The sequence below is a fragment of the Callorhinus ursinus genome, unplaced genomic scaffold (genome assembly GCF_003265705.2).
Source record: "Callorhinus ursinus isolate GAN/ISIS: 27379988/994484 unplaced genomic scaffold, GSC_fseal_2.0 scaffold1, whole genome shotgun sequence".
NCBI lineage: Eukaryota > Metazoa > Chordata > Mammalia > Carnivora > Otariidae > Callorhinus > Callorhinus ursinus.
The window spans coordinates 68,625,063-68,642,294 of NW_027397063.1; the positions used below are offsets into that span (position 1 = coordinate 68,625,063).

The window sequence follows — 17,232 nt, forward strand, 5'->3', positions numbered from 1 at the left end:
AAGAAAAGTGACAAACATGACCAAAGAGCCATATCTGACTTTATACTTCACACTATCCCACACACCTTCTCTGAATAAAATAATTAGAATTTAATTACATACAGAAAATTTTATGTATCCTTTTGGCAATAAACACAATCAGAAGACACAAGTATTGCAATTTTTAAATACATTATACTATAATTTTTATAAGAAATTAGCAAGGAGGAAACATCATAATATGGTTAATATAAACATTATATATTTTTTAATAAAGAAAACAGCCCCACTGTTTACTAAAAAATAGTTCAAACCTTTTAAAGTTTGTATCTGTATAAATTCAGGTTGTATCTTATTATTATTATTTTTTTTTTTGGAATAGTACATGTCTTAGAAGAACACAGCTTCACTGTCAAAGGTAATCTAAGAGTGATGCCCAAACTGCCTACCTTACAAATTTCAAGGAATTTCTCACTGGTGTATTTCATGGGATGCTCAGTGAAGGTCGCATAAGGCACCTCAGTGGACCATGGGTTCCAGCGGGAAAAGAGGGAGTGTTCTTCCAGACTCCCCCAGTAGATCCTAAGGCCTTCTCCTTGTCTCCTACAAGAAAGAAGTTTCCTTTAGATTAGCCATTGTCATTCAATTAAAACAAAAAGAAAAGGATGGGAAAGTAAAGCAGTGTCTCAGTTAGCCTTTATAATGATGCTAAGTGGCTTGCCTACTAACTGATTGTTCCAGAAATTTAAGAGGTAAGAATAAAAGGATAAATTTGGTTCCAAACATGATGAGTTCTAGGTGTTGTTGAGAATCCTATGTGGAAATGCCTGTTGGAAATGTGACTCTGTTGCTGAGGACAGAAGGCCAGGGCTGGAAATAGGGACATTAACCTCATGCCAATATTCCAATGGTAACAGTTAAAAGAAAAAGGGAGAGGGAGAGTCAGGGTGGGGTGGGACAGGAACTGGAAGTATTGAGGTGGTGGGCAGTTTCAAGGAGGAGCGAAATGACAGCAGCTCCAGTTTCCACAAAACAGTAAACACAGCAGGAAATGACTGAGAAGAGACATGGGACATCAATAACAGTAGTGTATGTATGATCCTTAAGAGGGATGACGACCAATTCAAAATGCCTGTCACTTCAGCTTTTATATCTCATAGTTCTCTATTCTCTGCACACATTCCATCCAGCAAAGTTGCAGAAACAAACATATCAAAGCTAGTAAAGGAATTGTGCCTGCCTTTTCAAACACCCTCTGGAATAGCCCAGGCCTGGCCATCTGGTAAACCCAAGTGCAAAACAAGAGGAAACTTGGGAGTGATGGGAGGGAAGTTGTGGCAGGAGAGTGTGGCCACGTTGAATAACAAAACTGTAATTCCTGTGGTCTTTTCTTTCACATGGGCCCATCAGAATTTATGGTTTGTGGTTTTAGACATCTCTGAATGCAAAGAGATCCCTGGAGGTTAAGCCAAGCTCAGGTGCTTTGCATTCAACAAGCTTTAAAACTAAGTTGCCTGTACTTTTAAACAGTCCCATGGAACATCACAGAGCTCTCATTTCTTCTAGAAATTAAATCCTGGGATCTAGAATAAAAACCCAGAGCTTAATTGTGGTGCCTTCACAAAGCTGTCACTTCCTGTATTAAGGCGGAATTCCTTTGGGAATGCTATTGTGGCTTCTGAGTGTTTGTCCAAGTAGATATGTGTATAAACACAATCTCACACATAAGCATATGCCACCCCTCTCCCCCACTGGCTGATCTCTGAGATTCTTCTTAAAGTTAGAAAAGACCCTGGCACATTCTACTGCCCAGTTCTCAGATTTTTGATCATTATGTTTGAAAACTGACACTGAACCTTTTTTTTACTTAATCCTTCACCCACAAAGAAAAAAAAAAAAAAAAAGAAGAGAGGAAAAGAAACATATTGTACATACTTCTAAGGTTCCCTTTCTAACCTCTCACCTTCCCAGCTGCTATGCTGGCATTTATCTTCTCCCCCATACATTCCTTCATTCTGTTTCTTCTCTTTCTTTCTTCTTCTTTTTTTTTTTTTTTTTTCTCCTGGCCTGGTAATAAACTCTAAGCTCAGTGAATATTGTATGCATGCTGGTTAATGGATCATTCTGGCTTTAGTCCATTAAAACAACTTGCACAATGAAATTATTTACTGCTTCATATGTCAATTTATGTGCTGGGTGCAATTTTGTTTTTATCCAAAGGCAACAAAAATCTGCCAAGATAGCTTCTCTAATAAGTACACTTTATATTCTTTTACCTTAGGGAAACCTCAAATGAAGTTTAAGCATGAAATTCAAGAGGGACCCTATTTCTAAATAACCAATTTGAGCATGGCAATGACATTTCTCAGAGATGAAGCATACTTCTAAATATACAAGTTCATACTCAGCCATCAGAAAGGATGGATACTTACCATTTGCATCGACCTGGATGGAACTGGAGGGTATTATGCTGAGTGAAATAAGTCAATCAGAGAAAGACAATTATCATATGGTTTCACTCATACGTGGAATATAAGAAACAGCACAGAGGATCATAGGGCAGGGAAGGAAAACTGGAAAATCATCAGAGAGGGAGAAAAACCATGAGACACTTAACTATAGAAAACAAACTGAGGGTTGCTGGAGGGGAGGTGGGTGAGGGGTGGGGTAATGTGGTGATGGGCATTAAGGAGAGCACGTGATGTGATGAACACTGGGTGTTATAGGCAACTGATGAATTATTGAACACTACATCTAAACTAATGATGTACTATATGTTGGCTAATTGAATTTAAATAAAAAAAGAAAATAAATAAATAAATAAATAAACAAACAAGTTCAGCCAACCTTCTCTCCCAAGCTCCACTGGAGATATCTGAGAAGATAAATCTACAACTAAGAATTCTCTCCAAAGGTAAAACTAAGGCAGTGCTTCTCAGCAAAGACTTCAGTACCAGGGGTCTATGAAAATCTATCATCTTCTGTCAAATGTCATAAGGACAATTATGGAGAATATAGATGCCTTTATAACCAAGAGTGCTTTATTAGTTACTTGTGCTCACCATGAAAGATATTATATGAGGTAACAGAGTAAAGTGAAAAATGCAAAGAACAGGATGTCAGGTATTCTTGTGTTAGAGTCTTGGTTCTGACACTTAATGCTGTGTGACTATGAATAAGCTAGTTTCATTTTCTGAATCTCAGTTTTACCATATGCTCTTTGGCTATTTCCATGTGACACCTCATGACCTCGGTAACTATGTAAAGGGTGTAGATAGCTACGGTCATGATTCTACTATCATTCATCCAGTCAAGGACATACTAGATCTAAAATAAGCCTCTGGGTTGTGGCTTCAGTTCAGAGGCTTCAAATTAGCCCCCTGAACACATCCTCTCCTGCAAAGACTATACCAAGCATTGTCCCATCACTCCCAGAGAACTTTAGCACCTGCCATGATACTTCACAAACATGTAAAAGCACAAATCAGCCACCATATGATGGAATAGCATTTTAATGTTTATAAACTAGAGAATGTCAGATAGAAGGGCTTTTGGAAGGTAAAGCCCGGTCCTTCTTTCTGGATAGGAGAAAACTGATACAGAAGAACTAGAGCTTTTCCGAAGCATCATTACACACAGGGTTGAGCTGGTGGGAGCCCTGGTCTCCCAAGACTTCATTTAGGGGTCTTTTCACCATTCTGGGCTATCATTACAAAATACATTCCAAGTTAAGGTCCTGCTATGACACAACACAGCCTTACTTCCAATCAACACAGAATTAAAATACTTGCCCTTAGGAGACCGTTACCAGCTGTAGGCAAAAAACGTGCCCAGAGATCCTAGCTAAAGGTCAGAAAGGAAATCTCAGTCTCAAAAGGAACTATAGATTTGTATATGTATTTAATATTATCAATTATAAGATTGAAAGAAAATAAGGTAGCCCTGGGAGTGAAGAGGGAAATTAAAATAAAAGTTATTTGTCAGGGTAAGAAGACTGGATCTTTCTCATTGAGCTGCTATGGTCAAGTTAATCAAAATGGGGGTACAGTCCTAGGTAAAGAATGCCAACACCAAATTATTAAGTAAAGAAAGATTTGCTAGCTCTCTGCTCCAAATCATACTCTGAGTATATACCCTGGCTATGAGCATTATATACCACCTTTCCAATATTTAGGTAACAACAACTTCATGAGGAACAAGAAGATAATGGATGAGAAAGTGTTTTGTATGCTATAAGGCCCAACTAGCAAATCTTGAGTTCCTAGTGTGTACTATAATGCTTACTGTGTACTGTTAGAAACTTTGTTTAAATTTTATTTAACTGCATTTACACTTCTTGTGGTAGAAATAAATGAAGTTAACAGGAAATATGATAAAGAATATGACCAGGCTTAATCAGATCAGCAAGTCAAGAACCACTAGAGGAACAGAATAAGAAGGGGGAAGAGAAGTTCCATGATCCCTACACACACAAAACCAGAAAAGCAAATCTCTAGAACAGAGAAGGTTCTGGAATCGTCTAGATTTTTCTTCATCTATTGATCCCTCTTTGTCCACCTGATTCTGAGTCTCAGAATACTTATTTGTTTAGTTTCTGCATTATCAGTGTTTTGATGTATATGATTTCCTCCTTGAACTTAAATCCATCAGAGAGACTTCCATTCAACTTAAAACACCCCTATAGCTCTTTTTTCTTCAGACTGAATCAGCATAGTTCTATAAAACTTTTCTAATAGGTTAAAAATAATCTTTTAAATCACCTCAGAGGTGAATCCCTGAAACAGTCCTAAGTCGTCTATCTTCAATTCCACAATTTAATTAGCATATTCTCTGTACAGTACAGTGTATTATTGCAGGTAGAGAAATGAATAAGACTCAGTCTCTGAACTCCAGAAGCCCATGGTCTGATGATCTCTGGGCCTGTTTTACTATCATCTCTTTCCCGTACCTCAAACAGGTACAAATAGAAACCCACAGATCTCATTATAGAAGTAGAAGTTCACCTATTACAATTTATTTTTTCCCATTTTCTATCCTCAAGGAAACCAGCTAGATCTGGCCTCCATTCCCACAGTAGTAGAAGCAAGAAGGTCAATGTACCCTTTGCTTCTGATAAATTTCAAAACCTCCCAGAAAGATATAGAAGATATAGAAGTAAAGGAAAGTCTCCATAAAGATTCATAAGAACTTGGTGGAAGAAGAGGTTTATAACAGTTGGAGATTTTTAGGATCTTAGACAGTCTGAGTTGGAGGTCCTTTAAGAGATGTGTTTCCAATTCTTTCATTTTATAGATGTATAAACTGAGGACCAGTATTTTCAAAGATCAGAGCTCTTCCTTTAGTCTTGTTAATTACATGTTCTACTCAGTGACTCACACTCAGAATTCTACTCAAATACAGTTGTTGCCAGGGTGGAAACCTAAGCAATTACTACTTTAAACCATCAGAGCAGCCAAATAGATTTGCCTTCTACACCACAAAAAGCAAAGGCATGTTGAAGAGATGAGGTTTATACAGAAGAAACTATCATCCAAATGCCAAAGGACCAAACATGAAAAATAAATGAACAACACAAAAAAAGAAGCTCCAAGTTGAATGGAAGGAAAACTTTTCTTTGATAACAAGTTCCATAAGACATTGTTTTTGACAGGAAAGACTCCTCCTCCTTGAAGTAATTTTTAGCCCAACCAGAAAACTATGCCAGCCAGTCACCAGTCTGGGTTAATCTGCTCATTCCACACACTCTGCTACCTTCAGAGAGAAGCCATGCATCCTTCGGCATAGTACAACATAGCCATAGTACAACATAGCTCTTCTTTTCTCTTGACTTCCCACTCTCCTTCCATCCTGGCCTTCACAGAGGCTGGGCTAAGGCTTTAAACCACCTGAGAGAAGACACGAATGAGGAGGCAAGTCCCCAGAAGGAGAAATGGCAGCTTCCAATTTTACCTCCATCAGCTGCCCCTCCTTTCTACTCATCTCAAATCTCAAAGCTCCACCACAGAATTAAAAACATAGCTCCAGGCACCAAGCTGAGATTTATGAGGAAGCACAGACATTAACTCTTGCTCTAAATGCAGGGCGTGTGCTTGTAAGTATGGGTGAGCAAACAGAGGGAGGCCGCGGGGGAGGAGGGCGGGCTGCCCAGGGGAGAGAGCTGTTCGGAACAACACAATATATTTTCTTAATGTCTCCTTTTTCCCTACCTTACAGCCTGTATTGTTGAAAGGCAGGCCTTCTAGAACCATGAAATGTTAGTCCCTTGCTTATTTAATCTGGACAAAGGTGGGGGGGGGGGACAGAGTTGGCACCCTGGAGGGTATTCAATGCTCCTTTTTGCTCAATGAATGACCTCAGACGAAATATTTTCCATGACAAGAACCCAAAAGACGCTGGCACGGTGTCAGACAATAAGATTTGCAGAATGTGTTTACATTCTCTCTGTGTCCCCAGGCTGTTCTAACCCATGGGCAGGTGGTGCCTTTATCTGCTCTCTTTGCTCACCTGGCTCCCTCCCAGAAGTTTCCAGGGCCTTGGGCTCAGTGAGATTAACCATTTACTGGCATGGGTAACCAAGAAATTCCGTGGGTTATTTTACTTGATGGAGAAGTAAGTGATAAAGTAAAACAGACCAGCACAGTGACCCTAAAGAGAGAATTCTGGGGCAGTGTGGTGCCATGGCAAAAACCTTGGATGACAGGTAGGACCTGGGTTCAAAGACTAAATCTGCCATTAACTTGCTGGGTAATTTGAACCATTTCTTCTCTCTGGGTTCTAGGGGACCATCGATGAAACTAGTAGTCGAACCAGATCACCTCTACTCTCCTTTTCTGCCCCAATAAATTAATACCTATTATGAAAAAAAGTAATTTGTATTATACCAGTTAGACAAAAAGCCAAAGGATAAATTAGTGACTGAGAAATTCTCAGAGGGCTGCTGAGACTTTATCTTTCTTCTCCAAAAGAAGAAAGGATCTTAAACTACAGAATAAAAGACCTAGGATTAAACCAAAAGCAGAACCCAGAGAGAGTGGGATGAATAATTAGAAAAAGGGCTACAGAAAAAGACCATGGAATCTCCCGGGATGAAAGTCCTTAAATGTTTATTTGCTTGGGAAACCTAAATGTGCTTGTCCTAGAGGTGGCCATGTTCAGGGCTGAGGTGAAGAAGACTAAGGTCCAAACCAAAGGTCCAACCTAAGATTCTGTGACTCACAGTCGTGTGTGTGTGTGTGTGTGTGTGCGCGCGCGTGCGCACGCGCGTGTGCGTGCACATGTATGCACGCATATAGCTAGTACTTAGGCTAAACTTAAAGTGTGCCAGGTACATAGTAATCTCTTAATAAATCCATATTTAAAAAAGATGAATGAATGAATAAATTCACAGACCAGTTAAGATGCCTGTGAGTACAAATGCCATATCATTCCATTCTTAGAATGTTAAATATTATAGTAGTAAGAGCCCTGAACTGGCTGTCAATAAAACCTGGGTCTAAACCTATTACTGATGCTAACTTTCTTTGTGGCTTAGAGTTGGGCACAGCATCTCTGAGCCTCCATTTCCGTTTGCTATGGTCTGAATGTTTGTGTCCCACCAAAATGTGTATGTTGAGATCCTAATGACCAAGATGATGAAATCAGGAGGTAAAGACTTTGGGAGATGGTTAGGTCATGAAGGCAGAGTCCTCATGAATGGAATTAATGCCTTTATAAAGGAGTCCCCAGAGAGGTCCTTACCCCTTCCATTATATGAGGACACAGGAAGAAGTGCCGCATATGAACCAGAAAGCAGACCCTCACTAGAGACTAAATCTGCTAGCACCTTGATCATGGACTACCCAGACCCCAGAAGTATGATGAATGGATTTCTGCTGTTTATAAGCCACTCAGTCTCTGGTATTTTTTATAGCAGCCCCAAAAGACCAAGACATCCTTCTTATAAAATAATTGTAGAGAGCAAAATGGAGTCTCTCGTGTCAAGCAGGAGCCTGTGTCAAGCAGTGACGCAAGCAGTTAAGGTATTTCCTGCACTAGGAGATTTCGCCCGGACCCACGTCAGCTGACACCCCAGAACTGATAACGAGCAGAACCAGACGAGGTCTGCAGAGACCCAAAATGGATTGAATTCCTTTAAAAAGGGAAGGATTTTGGCAGCAAACTGCCAGACTCTTCAGACCTGACCGCTCTATGTCTGACCACTTAAAAAGGCAGCTGCCACTGAAGGCTCTGCCAGACGGATCTCCGAACAGAACCAAGATCCTTCACTGCTGGAACATCAGAAGCAGTAAGTGCCCAGAGCTGACATGGACCAGCCCAGGGCCTTATCTCAACTGCGCACCCCCAGACTGACTTCCGTGTTTGCGTGTTTGCTTTGTTTACTTCCTACACCCTTCTGTTATCTTATTTGTTGTGTGGTTTGTCTTCTCTCCTGCTTTGTGTGCTCTGTAAGAAGCCAAGTCTAATCACATTGTCATTGAGTTTGGAATCCTGAACCTGCTTTATAATTGTGATTTAATTTTGCTTTCTGATTGAATAAAGCTGACATTGTGGAAAGACACAACTTGTGTGTGTACCTTCATTGCGTGCTCACGATGATAATGGAGGCATTAGATCAGATATTCTCTAGAGGATGCTCCAAGTATGCGCTAGTGGAACACTTCTGACTCATCAGAGTCAAGCATTACCTACCTTTGGATGTCACTTAAATAACATACAGAGATATTTTATTTTCCAGAACTGATATGAATGGATTATTTAGATAGAAATCATTCTAAAACATATATACTTATTTTCTCAAATTATATTAAAAATAATTATTTTATGGCTTAATAAAAGTCATCACAAACCAAATTTTAAGACTTAAAAGGGATTTATTATTAACCATTTACATCCTATGTCCTTGATCCCTTATTTTACTAAAACAGAGACTGAAATCTAAAAGATTACCTAGATTAATACTTGAACCCCTCCTAATATTTTCCTATACTTCAATACTTCCCTTTATGAAGACCAACTGTTGTACATGAAGAGCAAGGCTATTTACCCAAGCTCTAAAAGATTCTTGACTGCCAAATTTTTTATTTCTTATATCAGCCATCTCTTCCCTCATCTCTGTCATTTCTTGCTGCTATCAACATTTCTGACTCCTTCTAATTTGCTTTTTCTGAACTTCTACTGACAGGGAATCTAGGAATGCATTACTTTTGGAGTCATGGGCAAATAATTAAACAAAACCACACTCTTTCCTATGCCCTTTTCTGTGAGGGAAATTTATAGCAAAAGCTTTGGTTTCACAGATGACATGTAAATGGAGAGGTAATCCAATAATGTTGATGGTGAATAACTTTTAGATGGGCATCTAAATGGCTCATGTTTTAGAAAGTCCATTTGGAGTTCTATGCCTGTTAGAATGAAACAAATCTGATCCCAGAATTAATCATGACAACCACCTTTCCACCAATGGGGATGACATGAAATTTTGTCATCCTAAGGTCACACTCTGGTAGACTGGCACTCTCATATTCTGTACAACAAGTCTTAAATTCTGACCCCTCCTTCAAACCATTTAGAGTATAACTCCCATAATACTTAACGATCACTTTGAGTAGCAACAAAATGTAATGAGGACTCAAAGGCAAGAACAGTCCCTTATAGTTGAAGGTATCAAAGAAGGCTTCATTCATTCCGTACATGTTCAGGAGATCTGAGGGTGGACTGACAAAGAGGACATTTCATGGCGTTTCTGGCAGAGTCTGCCTACTCCTAGCCATGCTTGAAGTAAAGGTCTGGATCAGGACTGTGTCTACAGTGATGGAAGAGGAAGGCAGTGAGGGCCTATCTGGTCCAGGTCCGGTTCTTCTTCTTGTAAACAGCAAAGCAAATCAGGAAGTAGTCAAGTCTCAAGAAGGACAATGGTAAGCTTGTTTCCTCTCTGGTTAAAGGATTGAAAGCAATACCCTAGAATATTAACATTATTGATACAATAGGATTATTTTCCTTCTTTTAAAATTCCTTACCTTCTGTAATGAGCATGTATTATTTTTACATGGAAATGAACAACTGAGTATTTAAGATTTTGTCATCCATCATGACCAGAGCCACCAGCAGTGGGCTAAGATCTCTACATCTGTTATCTCTAGTCCTTACCACAAACTCACACGTTTGGTTTATAATCTCTATTTCACAGAGAGGTCCAAAGCCATCAAGTAGTAAGTGGTAGAACTGGGATTCGAATTTAGATCTCCCTGGTTTCACAGACCCCCACAACTCCATGGAACCCTGTGGATGTACAGAACAGAGACGAAAACCAACCTTTATGCCAACCAGCTGTGTGTTCCCTTGTGAATCTAAGTAAAGATGGTCACTGCCGAGCTCACATTTTTATTTGTAGTTTCTCTTCACCTCAACTAATCCACCTTCTTCTACCTTTTCCACAATGCTGATTCAGACACTTAAAGGGCCTTCCAGTTGCCTCTAAAATTCAGAAACAATTTCCCAGCCTCAAAGTCGAGACGTTTCACACTACAGTTTCAGCATGAATTCATTTCCAAAACTCAAAGCCACAACTCCTCAACAATCCGGCCAAACAATGCAACTTGCTGAGCCTGGCCTACAGCATTTGTGATCATTGCACCAACATGAAATTATTCTGTGTATTTGTCTCATATCCTCAAATGAACTGTGAGCTGTCCAAGACGAGGGTCCACGCCTAAATCATATACATTCCCCCCACAAGATTCGTCTTACAGATTTGTTTTTTTAAATAACTAGACCCATGGTCTTTCCTGTAAAAAATACACATCAAAACAGAACAAAAATACTCACTCCCTCCAACCAGATGGATCAGGCTTCTGCTTTGGTCTTTCATTAATGTACATTTCTGAATTGCGCTCTTTAAAACTGCGTTCTTCAACTGTTTTCTGTTTGTTGCGGGGGGGAGGGGGTGTACCTAAAAGGACTTGCTTAGAGAAATGCCCAGGATGGAAGGGGCTGTACCTTTGCCCACAGGTCATCTAGGACCCTGCTCTGAGAGCACAGTGCTGCAGGGGCTGGCACACCAGGCCTACGCCGAGGCCCTTCCGTGCCTACAGGTTTCTGTGTGTACAGAGGAGAGGGCAACTCTTGCAACCCAGGAAAACACCACACAATAAAGGAAACGATCGATTCTGAGGCATCCCCCCTTATTATGAATGGGGATATTTGGTAAATCACATTAGCCTTGGGTTTGTGTAAGTTTTGGTCTCCTCTCAACAGGAAGTTGCTTTTGAGCACTGCAAACAGCCAAGTTTCAACACGCACAGAGTAGCTAAGTTAAAGGAAAGAAAAGCATCAGAGAAAAACATTTTTTTTTTTTGTGAGTCTCCTCTGTTTCCATTTCCTCTCAAGGGAGATGGAGAGTAGATTGTCTGGAATATATACACAGACAATGAGAGAGACCGGTTACCACAAACCTGTGGCCCTGCTCTCTAGTGCCCTTTGGAAAGTAGATGGGGCCACCCAGGAAGGCAATGGGCGCAAGAGCTCTGAATGACAGAAGAAATTCAGCTCTGTCTCACAGCCCTTCCCCTTGATCCTGCTCCTGAGGCTGCAAACATTTTGCTTTCTCCACTTTGGAGGAATTTGAAATGAAACAAATTTCAAGAGATTCTACATGATGTGCTAATTTATTTTCCCCTTTATGCCTAAGAAAACATTTTGTGGGGAAGTTTATGATATTCCATACAGTATGTTATGTGGGCCAATAAAAAAAACGTCCATCTCTAACTTCTACACATGACATGGTCCACCATCAATATTACATTCTCTCTTGGTCATGGTCAACATGAGCCATTCAAACTGTTCAGCAAGAATAGTGTGCTCAGTGCCCCCCCCATCCCTGCCCAAAGTGATTACACTCTATCACAGGTAAAATTCAGACAACATAAACACCCATATTATTTATGAGGTACTTTGATATAATAAAAAAGTCATAGATTTTAGAGAGAGGATGCAGACCTGGGTTTGAAACTAGTGCCTTCATTTACTCTGTGGCCTTGGGAAAAGCACTTTAACCCTCATAGTCTGTTTCCCCTTTTGCAAAATAAAGAGACAGATGCCTAGTTAGCAGAACTGTTCTCAGGCCGGATGTAGCGTGCCTGGCACCTCTCATCAGAGGTTTCAAGCACTCCCTTAGCAGACCTCTGAAAAGTCAATCAGAAGGCAAGAATTTCTGAATTCTCTTGCACTCTGGCTAGTTTCTTTTGCATCCACCAAAAACTGCCAAATCATAAATTTGGGGGATATGGAGACAAAGAAGGAACATGCAGTGAAATAATAAGCTATGTACGAAGTTAAGAAATCCAGACATTTCATGAAACAGAACTGATTTACCTACATTCCACGGTGCATATTTGCTTTGTGGTATGCGAGCTAATGTTTGTGCGGTTTTGTGTGTGTGTGTGTGTGTGTTTAATCTTCATGTTGCCATTGTATTGCTTTGCATACATATGAGCTTGGGGTTTTATGATTTTGTTTTCACTTAAGATTTACTTCTACCACAGAGCTTTATTTTTCCATCCAGACCCAGAGCAACAATCCAGATAGAAACCTGGCACCTGGGGCGCCTGGGTGGCTCCGTTGGTTAAGCGACTGCCTTTGGCTCAGGTCATGATCCCAGGGTCCTGGGATCGAGCCCTGCATCCGGCTCCCTGCTCGGTGGGAAGCCTGCTTCTCCCTCTCCCACTCCCCCTGCTTGTGTTCCCTCTCTTGCTGTCTCTCTCTCTCTCTGTCAATTAAATAAATAAATAAAATCTTAAAAAAAAAAAAAAGAAAAGAAACCTGGGACCTTTCCTCTTATTTTTCAGGCCTGGTATCCAGTCCCTCAGTGTGGCAGCATCACTTACATAAGTGAGAACAATAAGCCCATATCTCCAAGTTCCACCCCCAGATGGTCACCCCTTGGTCACCCCTTAGTCTTAAGTCTATGTCCATTGGCAGCACAGTATGCTCTGGGAAGGACAGGCCCTGAAGGCAAATGTAGGACCATTTGGGCAGGGAGTTCTAGGGTCTGAGGTACCCAGATCATGGTCTAGAATAATTCCTGACAAACTTTAATGTGTGTTTGAATCACATGGGGACCCTGTTAAAATACAGATTCTGATTCACTTGGTGGAATGGGTCGTGAGGTTCTAAACTCTGTACTTCTAACAAGCTCCCAGGTGATCCTGATGTCACTGGCCCCAATAACAAGTAGCTCAGTGAGGGAAGGGCACAGGCAGTGGGTTAGGCACATCCCATGGCCCTGAGGGTTCCTTAGCCTGTGGGAATGGTCACAGCTAGATAAGGATCAAAGGAGGGCTATCTATTGTGTGGGACTAGGGCAGGAGTCATGGTTGACCAGGGGAAGGACCAGTGGTTTGTACCTGATTGCAAGGCAAGAATCTAAGAGAAGAGGGTTCTATCAATGATCTGTGGTTAAAGGCAAAATTCAAAGCCTGCAATCAAGATCATTTTCCTATCATTTAATGGAATTATCAAACAGAAGTCCTGAAAAAATTTATTTTTCATCCAGAGACTAGTGTTCAGTTTGCTTAAAGATTACTCAGATGTTCAGTGATACAAGTTTTTTATCATAGAATCTCTTCCTCTCTATATAGATAGATGATAGATAGATGATAGATAGACAGATAGATGATAGATAGATAGTATAGGCATAGTATGTACGTATAGATATAATGTGCCAGTTTTCCAATGTCCTAATTAAAGTATATGGCCAAGAAAGGAAAACAATACTCTAATAGTGATCCAGTCAGTGTGGGATATACCATGACAACTCCCCCCTCCTTCTAGAGGTTGTACATCAGTGAATTCAGCCAACAACAACATTGACTGTGCAGGTGACTTACCACACTGCTGACTCACCTAGAGCTCACCATCAAATACAGTTCCTAATTTCTAAGTCTTTTTCATGCCTGCTGCTGCTAAAATACATTGTGAAGAGTTGATTTTTCAAATTGACTTTGGAGAAAGTAGACATGGAAAATACAGCTCATAGTTAAATTCCACCTTTGGCACCTGATCTTTCATAAGAAAGCTTTTGATCAGAAACTATAAGGCAGAACAAACAAACCTTCCCGATGACTTATTTAGGCTAAATGCTCAAGGCAAAACAAAAGGAATTTAATGTGTTATATCGTGGTAAGGCAGGCATTAAATTACCAGCTCATCATAAAATGTATCACCATTTTAGATTAGTTCCTGAATTAAGGGAGGTAGAGCTCAAACAGATAATGGATGGATGGATGGGTAGATGGGATGGATGAATAGATGGAAGGATGATGACAGATGATAGATAGATAGATAGATAGATAGATAGGTGATAGATCGATCAACCTCCTCTCTTGGCCAAGCTTGAGAAATGGCTTAAGTGTTAAAGAAAAAAAGAAGGAAAAAATCATTTAAAAATGAAACCAAATAAATAATCTTTCCACAATATAATTAAGAGGTGGTAGGACATTTCAGTAACCGCAAAATTAATTCTTTTTGCATTACAAGCATTATCCAAAAGGCTGTAAGAGCCACAAAGACAAAATCTGACACAGTCTTTAATTAATCCTGCATCATGCCTACTACAGCAGTGTGCACTCTTGGGAACTTCTGATCATTGAAATTAAAATTTGCACATACAGACAATCCCCCAAAGATACTTGGAGTACAATTACAGCCTTCTTCTACAATATCCCCACATATTTATGCAGAGAGCTGAGAAGAAATGAGTCTCAGAATACCAAAGTAGCTTCTTCATAATAATTTAAAGGTCAAAGAGATTAAGACCTTTCTTTGCAATTTGAGTGATGCCCAATAGAGTATGTTACCTACCTCTTGAAGACAAACAAAAATGAATTCTCATTTAAAGCCACAGAGACAATATCATTTTAAAGATGTAAAGTATTGAAATTTATCTTAGCAACAATATTCATTCAATAAATGTGTGCTCAGTGGAACTCTGCTCAAAACACTGCCCATGGCAGTGTTCATCTGAGATAAACGAGGAAATTCTGTCTTCATGAAGGTTGCTCACAGTCTACTAGGATAGATAGGAGACAACTGTGAAGAGAAGTTATCATTGTATAAAGGAAGATTCCACAATTGACTTGAGGATCAGTGAATCCTGAAAGATGTGGCAATCAGAACATGGAAGTATAAAAAGAAGTGGACATTCAACGATGAGAAGGAGGATATTCCAAATAGAAGAACATAACATAAAGGCATGAATGTGGGGAAGTATTGGAGTTTTTCTACTTCTCACCCTGGGCCAGGTAAATTCTGAGTATTGTCCTTGAGCTTAATGTCTTTAACCAGTTCCTTCCTGTTCTAAAATGAGGGAGAAATTCTCTCCCCTCACCGCCACCCACTCTGTGTATGTGTGTGTGTGTGTGCATGCATTGAGCGATTGGGGATGTCACAGAAAAGGTGAGCATTCATGTTCCACATGGAAGAACATAGTTTGTATGTAGCAGCCCCTCTCTGGTAAGTCACAGCCTGGTATAATAAGAAACCCAGCTGCTATTTATTAATCAGATGCTTTAGGGGCGCCTGGGTGGCTCAGTCAGTTAAGCCTAACTTTGGCTTCAGTCATGATCCCAGGGTCCTGGGATGGAGCCCTGAGTCTGGCTCCCTGCTCATCGGAAAGTCTGCTAATCAGGGAGTCTGCTTCTCCCCCTCCCTCTGAGCATCCACCCCCAGCCCCCCACCCCACCATGTGCTCATGCTGTCCCTCTCTCTCTCTCTCAAATACATAAATAAAATCTTTAAAAATCAGACACTTCACATTCCTCAACCACACATCTCATAGCAATCTTATGGCAGATATTATTTTCTGTATTTATGAAGAAATTGAAACTCGGACTATTCAAAAACCCTGCTTCAAAGTTGCGAAGTATTCTCTTTGGTTTCATTTGACCTCAGGGCCTATGTGTTCCCTCCTATGATACACAAGGCCACTCTCCATCTCTCCAGAGAGGATGCAGGTGGGCTGGTAGTATGTTTTTCTCAGCCAAACTCCTCACAAAAATCTTTTAGGATACAGAGTGTTTTAATAATGTTAGTTTATCATTTCACTTCTGCCTTTGCTCATTCTCTTACACCTAAAAAGCAAAGTGTACTGGAACACAAATTTTACTATATTACAGGGCGGTATTATGCTATCAACCTGGTTACTACATAATTTAGAATAGGTTCCAAGAAATAGCTTGTTTTTGTTGTTGTTTTGTTTTTGTTTGTTTGTTTACTTTTTCTCTCTCTTCCCAGCTATAGGATCTTACATGTCATTGTAGAGGTAACATAGTATCTGAATAGTGGATGGACCCCAAATCTTCACTTTTATCATTCTCCTTAAACTTAAACTTCAGTCTTCAAAATCACCAGTCAGTCCCCCATGGACAAAACCATCCGGTGGGAAAGGTAAACTGGTAAGGAGACATTCACATTGTTTTATTTCCCAGTTAATTCTTATTCTAAAAGCTTCATATAGTATTCCCCAAAGAAATTGTAAAGCACATACAGAAGCTGTTGAATGTGCCAGTGTGACTTAAACCTAGTATACATAAGAGAAGAAATCAATCAAGGGGCTGGACAAATAGATTGGAGTCAGGTAACAGAAGATAATGAAAACTCAACCAAGGAGTCTATGCTATAAGACATTATCCTATAAACAACTGGGGGCTGAGGAAAGCTTTTCATAGGGGGAGAGATATGAACTTGACCATAACTTTGACTTATAATAATTAAATGGTCAGAACTTGAGGGGTAGGATGAATTTGGAGGGTATAGAGTTAGGGAGACCAGTTAGGAGCCTCAATGTGGAGAAATCACAAGACCTAGAGCAGGGTAGTGCCAAGGAGAATAAAAGGGAGACTGAGGGAGACTTCAGGGTTAAAGATAACAGAATCTTGATCTCCAGTTGGAAGTATCTTTGAAAAATTATTCAGTGTACACTTCTTGAAATGATCCTATGGTCCTGAGGTTTTCATCCCTAGTGGGTAAGAAGACAGAGGTGCCTTTGACTAGAGCAGTCCCTGTGGAGTGGAGAGAGGTCTATTCCTGGGCCTGCTGGGTTTGAGGAGTCTGTGGTGTAGCAAAGTCATTCTTGACGTTTCCTTGCTCCCTTTCCTGACACATCTTTCCCCACCTGCCCTCTGCCAAACCCTCTCCAGAAGCGAAAGAGCCCTTTAATTATCCACAGCCCAGATCAGGAGGGCTTCAGTGTGAAGTGCA

At 40.3% G+C, this 17,232-nt stretch overlaps 1 protein-coding gene across 3 annotated transcripts in view; it reads right to left on the minus strand.

The window, feature by feature from the left end:
• The window catches only part of TPRG1 (tumor protein p63 regulated 1), a 219,941-nt gene that overhangs the window by 27,699 nt on the left and 175,010 nt on the right, over nt 1–17,232 (minus strand). For all 3 annotated transcript variants that reach the window (XM_073895678.1, XM_073895673.1, XM_025876780.2), the window contains one exon: nt 429–582. In XM_073895678.1, coding sequence (XP_073751779.1) covers nt 429–582 — 154 coding nt within the window. The remainder of the gene's footprint in view (nt 1–428; nt 583–17,232) is intronic.